This window comes from Hylobates moloch, unplaced genomic scaffold, assembly GCF_009828535.3.
Source record: "Hylobates moloch isolate HMO894 unplaced genomic scaffold, HMol_V3 SCAFFOLD_3, whole genome shotgun sequence".
Taxonomy (NCBI): domain Eukaryota; kingdom Metazoa; phylum Chordata; class Mammalia; order Primates; family Hylobatidae; genus Hylobates; species Hylobates moloch.
The window spans coordinates 69,608,645-69,615,264 of record NW_026652278.1 but is presented as its reverse complement, the minus strand read 5'-3'; the positions used below and the strand labels follow the sequence as shown (position 1 = coordinate 69,615,264).

Sequence of the window (6,620 nt, the reverse complement as noted above, 5' to 3'; positions counted from 1 at the left end):
TTGCTTCCAGGCCCCAACCCCACCTCCAGGGCTTGGGCAGCCTGTTGCCCGATGTGTGGCCCACTGGGCTGCCCAGTCCTTGGCCACTCCTGAATGGATGCAGCGCTGGATTCGTGCAGGCATAGACCACCACTTCCCACTCTGAGGATGGCTGATAGGTTTCTTTTCCTACTAGCACAGCAGCTTAAATGGATCTTTTCCCCTTGTGCTGAAGGCCCTTCAGACGTGTCTTCTTGGAAGCCCTCCCTCAGCTGTTACATATATTACCCCCATTGACTTTGTAGTTGAGGAAGGAAGGGACTAAAAGATAAAATCGTGACACTAAACCCAATACACTTTGTAACTGTGAAAGAAAATAATGATAAGGGTGAGAGTACAAGGCAGAACTCCACTGGGTACCCTCCGTCTGCACAAGGCCTTTTATTCTGCTGTGTACGCTGTATCCTGCCTTTGCACGATTTTGGGTCCACTTTAAGGCTTATGTCTATGCTTTGTAAAACAACTAATTTTTGTGTGTGTGTGTGTTGAATCAACAGTGCGAAAGCACTTTTTTCCTCCACAGGGTAGTGACCTGCTTAACAGAGGAGTTGCGAGCACACATGTTCAGACACCTGGAGAGCTTATTAACGGGCTAGTTTCACACGGGTGCTAGGTCAAGCATTCATTTCTAGACTTGTTGCTCAAATAACCAAATTCAAGCAACACTCAGAACTTTCTCTGAACGCTATACTTGTGAATATTCACTTTTGGCAGGGGGTCTAAACTTTAGACTCTAAAGAAAACATACAATTAATCATTCACAACAGAGCAAAACGTTCACACTTTTTAAAAAGAAAACCATTTTTCAAATATACAATCCCAAATTGGGTGCTTTTTTGGTATGAATCTTTATAAAAAGGAAGTTTGCTACCCTGGTGCAAGGCTCGGAGGGGTGTTTCTACAGACAGTGCGAGTGAGGCAGCTGGATATTTGTGCGGGATCTCTTTGCAAATGAAGATCAAAGTCCAAAAGAAAAAAACAATTTCACTTTATTTTAAAGACAATGATTGGCATACAGAAGGTATGCACTCGCATAAAATAAACTTTCATGAAAAGCATTAAAATCCATTATAAATTAATTTATTAAATAGGTATTTGGTATATGTGATGGTTTTATTAGATATTACTCTTATTTATTGCCAACCCCTCCCCCAAAGTCAAAACAAATCAGAAAATCCCATAACTCCAATTTACACTAAATAATTTATTTTCCCAAAATGTGTATGTGTTCTGAGGCGTGACACATGATACAGTTCCATTGGTCATTCTCTATCAATCATAATATGACAGGACACAAGAGGCTAAAAATGGCTCATCATAATTTATTTTATGTTAAAATGTACAGCTTTTTTTTGTTTGTTTTTTGTTTTTTTGAAGTGACTGACTAAAAAGAGAACAGATAAATACAAGAGTGTCGCTGGATCCTATTCTATACAAGGATTACGCCTCTCCTGCTTGGCTCTTACTGTCACCCTGTACAGGTACAAAGGCTACAAAAAAGGAAGCAATATAAACAGACACAAATAACTTTTTTGCTTTTTTACATGCGATTTGTAAGCTTAGTTTGAGCTATTCACAAGCTACTTTTCTATTTTTCCTTAAAAAATAACTCCAATATTTTATAAAGATAGAAAAATCTACAGATGGAATGAAAATGTAAAGTTAGAGGCATTTCCATAAAATAGCAACTTTACACCAAATTCACTATTTTTTTTTAAATCCTGCCAAGTATTTGGACATATATGAAATGTTTCAAAACCTGACAGATAAACACTGAGATATGCTTCATTCAATAAACAGAAGTCTGCATTTATAAAACAGAAAGCTGCCTTTTTTCCCCAAAGAAATCTGTCACCAAAATGGAAAAGGGTCTCAACTTTACACCAAACATTTAGCAATAAAACCCTTTTGACTAACCAAATGGGAATAGCTTTTATAGCTCTTTACAGTTTTATAATTAACAAAAATATAGTTTTTTTTAAAACCCTCAAATTAGGGCACCCTAATCAAGGCAAAAAACTTAAGAAATGGCTTACTGTTAGCACAACACTTGTACAGTACTACAAAATGCACTGTCACTAACAAAGACATTAGCGGCATGCTGAAGTGTCACCTTAAACAAAATATACAATAACTGAAATGCTAAAGGCATTTACATGGAGTGGACAGGGAAGGGAAAAAAAAAAGCTCTAGGTTCAATATTAAAACAGATAATTTTGGGGGCGGGGGGCTTGATATCCACATTGTTTAACAGAAGCAGGCACAACAAGTGGCTGCCTCCAAATTGTAGTCCAAAGAGAGGCCTTCCTTTGCAGAGAATTTTATATAAAGGTAACAGAAATGAAGGTACCGAAAAAAAAAGAAAAAAGAAAAAGGAAAAAAAGAAAAACAACTTGTATAAGGCTTTCTGCTGCATACAGCTTTTTTTTTTTTTTTTTAAATAAATGGTGCCAACAAATGTTTTTGCATTCACACCAATTGCTGGTTTTGAAATCGTACTCTTCAAAGGTATTTGTGCAGATCAATCCAATAGTGATGCCCCGTAGGTTTTGTGGACTGCCCACCTTGTCTACCTTCTCATGTAGGAGCCATTGAGAGACTGTTTGGACATGCCTGTGTTCATGTAGCCGTGATGTCCGGGGGCCGTGTACATCATGTTACCGTGGGGTGGGGTCTGCATTGGCTGCTGGGCATATGGCTGGGTGCCCATCATGCCCATCTGCATCTGCATAGGGTATTGGGGTGTTTGATTCATATAGCCATGATTGCTATGGTAGCCACTGTTCATCATTGGCTGGGACATGCTGTACCCATTCATGGCGTTGAGAGTGTTCATGTTCATGTTCACAGAGTTGACATTGTAGGCTGGGGCTGGCATCAGGTTCACACTCATGTTCATGCCTCTTTGCATCGTTAAAGTCCGTGTAGGACCCTGCATGGCCACAGTCTGGGAGCGCCCATAGATTTGTGACTGATGGGTGGCAGCGGCTGGTGACAGAGACGCTGACTTGGTTCTCATGGAGACGTGGCCCTTGCTGGCAATCTGGGTTTGCAGTCTTTGGCTGTGAGAGATGCCAATATTTGATGCAGCCATGTTCCGCTGCAAAAGAGGCGGCGGCAGATTCATTGGAGGAGGAGTCAGGTTGGGGGGTGGGGTCATGGTAGCTTGTGCTTGGGGTCCCCCAGGGACGGAGTGTGGAGACTGAGAAAGCTGAACAAGCCCTGTGTTACTTAATGGTGTGGACAAAGAGGCACTGTTTGCATAGGAAGTCACAGCAGCGGAATGCCTGTAAGGCAATGAATGATCAATAAGTGTATTAGTTAACTGCTGCAGTTTGGCAAGGCTGAAGGTGGCTGACGGCTGTGGGTAATGCCCAGCCCCAAAATCACTCTGACCCATTCGCTCGTATAAGCCAATGTTGGCGTTGCCTGTCTCAGGGATTTCAGCCAGCTGCATGGGTGGGGTGAAGTTAGCAGCCATGCTGCACTGAGCCAGCTGCTGGCTGCTGCTCGGAGGCCTCTCCACCACACAGCCTTGAGGAGACTTGACGCTGCAGGTCGGAGGGGAGCTGATGCTGGTTTGCTGCAGCATGCTGCAGCTCCCGCTGATGTTGGACATCTGCTGGGTGACAGCACAGCTGCTCTGTGTCAGACTGCTGGAGGTGAGGTTGCTATAGGAGCAGCTGTTCTGTGAAGAGCCGTTTCCACAGATGCTGCCTCCCATAGTAGAATCGTAGCTGCTTGGGTTTTCGTAGTTCTCAGTTGTGCTCTCGATACTGCCCAGGTCACTAAATCCACTGTCTACGACTTGCTGTGAATGATCTGAAACTGATGGGACATCCATCATGGGACTGGTTTCCATGTTCTGCAGAGATGGCACTGAGATGGCACTTTGATCTGGGCTGATTTGGGCATAGCTGTTTTCCAGAGCAGGGACACTTGGGCTGTTGACAGAACGTACGGACTGGCCAGGATGGGAGTGGACGGATGAAACCGGGCTACTGTGGTCCGACTGTTGGCAATCGTCGAGCGTGGCGGCAATCTGTGGACTCTGGTCTGCACGGGTGTAGTTCTGTAGGCTTCTACAGGCCTCTTGAGTCTCGGCACAATCCTGAAAGGTGTCGTCCTGTTCGCTGCTCTCCTGGGTCAAAGACTGAACTGCCTGGACGGTCTCAGAGTCTATTTCCATGGTTGCTGGGTTTCCCTCTTTGAACTCTGTATCGACTTCTTTGCTGTTCTTTTGGTCCTGCTTCTGTGCCTGTTCTCCTGGGGGTGGCTCCTCGTCAGATTCAGGTACGGCTTCAGGGTCCCCAGCAAGCTCCTTGGGCTCACTGTTACAAGAAGCTGTCAGGTCGACGCCACAGTCCACTAAGACCTCTGGGTTCGAGTGACCAGGCTGCACATTAAGGTCTAAAAAAGCCTCCTGGTTTTCCAGTACTTCTTTGAAGCTTTCTCTGGGCAGCTCTTCCTTCTCCACTTCGGCAGACTCCATGTGGCTGTCATCCTCGTCATCGGCATCATGGTCCTCGTTGTGAGATGGCTCTTCATCCTCTTCCTCCTCCTCTTCGTGATCATCCAAACGTGCAGAGTCTTCTTTTTCCGTGGAGATTTCTGGTTCCTCTTTTTCTTGGCTTTTAGCATCATCTGGATCTTTTTCTACATTTCCTCCTCCTCCTTCTTCTTCTTCCCCTTCCTCTTCTTCCTCTTCTTCCTCTTCCTCCTCCTCCTCTTCCTCTTCCTCAGGTTTGATGAGATCATCTTCCGGTTTTTCACCTGGTGATGTGTTTGGACTTACAGGGGCACATGTTTCTTCCCTTCTGTTTTCCTCTTGAGGCAGCAGGGCTTCCCCAGTTTCCTTGACCTCCTCCTCAATCCTAATGGGACTGGGGCTGGTTTTGCCTTCTGAAGTCTCCTTCTGTTCTTCCACTGTTACCTGCTCATCAGGCTCCATGGGTGTTTCTGGCGGGGTGTACAAATTCAGTTTAAATCCGGTCTTCCTCTCTTTGTTTTGCCTCCACTTAGATAGACCTCGCTTTGTTCCTTTTGGCCACACTTGTTTGCACTTTAGAGGTTCGGGATTGTCTTTACTGCCTTCTTTCAAGTTACTTGAATCATCATTCATATTGTCTTAGTGAAGAGACAAAAAGGGGAAGGAAGAAAAACAGTCTTAGAAAGCATAACCATGGGCAACTTAAATTCATTCCTCTAAATTAATTAGCAAACACTGCTTTCAATTTGGCATGTTAAGAGTTGATGGTAAAGACATAATCAAGGCTAATGTGTAATAATATTGTGGTATAAACCAAGTAAATAACCTAGGCCTGGGAAAGTAACATATTGGGAACACATGGATATAGGCAATGCTAATATGCTTATTTGAGTTTAATGAACAAGACATTCTCTGATGCAAAAGCCTAGAGTTCCACAGTGTAAAAAAAAAAAATCAATTTGAACATTTACAAATTAGGAAATATAGGGGAAAGGAATTAATGCGAGCTTATATACAAATCATTACTGCCCTGGAAAAATGACTAGAAGCCTTAACTCTCATATCTACCTAGAGAAAGTAAACCTCTGTTTGTGGACATTTATAGGATGTAAATGATCTTGGATGACATGATTTATTTACTTTGATTTGAATGTTCTCTCTGGCATAAAAATAAGCTGTGTACCTCTGAAACAAATCAGTAAATAACTAAATACCCAAAACAAATGCATTTGTAATCATCATTATTAGGATCATCATTTTTGCATGATACAAACTACAATGTAATTACTAGCAAATTCCTGAACATGTAAAATACAGGTATTCTTTTTAACGCCAATTCTGTCCACACTGAATTCTGGATCAGTATGTTGCTGATGTAAGGTTTGCATATTAAAGACACTTAGAAACAAACCATAATTGTGAAGTTCATTTCAGTTCAGGTGAGCTTATTTTTACTGAACCTATAGGCACATGTGAATATAAATGTAAATATGTACATATTTCTATAAGCAGATGAATAGCTATATACATATTAATAAATATATATTAATAAATATAGGCATGAAGCACCCAAGTATTCTTACGATCTTTAGATTACACCAATCTTCTAGAATCAGTGGTCAATTTAAAGGAAAAGCTTTTTATACAGAACAATAGTCTTATTGGAAACTCTATTTTGCAGAATAAAAATAAGATCTCACAATCATCATAAAACAGAAGAGAGTGAGTTCTAGTCCAACTGGTGGATAGCACAGTAAGCACTGGCTGATTTAGGTAATAAAAGGATTATAGATAAACTTACCTGCAAGTATTACATTCAAACTGACCAGCTGAAAAGAACACACATGTGATGTAGAATGGTTCCTTGAGAAGTGCCGAGTACCATGCTCGAGTTAAGAGTCATCTCAGGACATTTCTATGGTAACAGCCATGCCAGTACCCCCAGATTCCACATTCTTTTTATTTTTGAGACGGAGTCTTGCTCTGTCGCCCAGGCTGGAGTGCAGTGGCATGATCTCGGCTCACTGCAACCTCTGTCTCCCAGGTTCAAGCGATTCTCCTGCCTCAGCCTCCCAAGTAGCTGGGACTACAG

At 42.4% G+C, this 6,620-nt stretch overlaps 1 protein-coding gene across 1 annotated transcript in view; it reads right to left on the bottom strand.

Moving 5' to 3' along the window:
- Positions 1–1,010: 1,010 nt before the first annotated feature.
- The window catches only part of KAT6B (lysine acetyltransferase 6B), a 75,438-nt gene continuing 69,828 nt past the window's right edge, over positions 1,011–6,620 (bottom strand). The window contains exon 16 of the mRNA XM_032140633.2: positions 1,011–5,166. Coding sequence (XP_031996524.2) covers positions 2,609–5,166 — 2,558 coding nt within the window. The 3' untranslated portion in view covers positions 1,011–2,608. The remainder of the gene's footprint in view (positions 5,167–6,620) is intronic.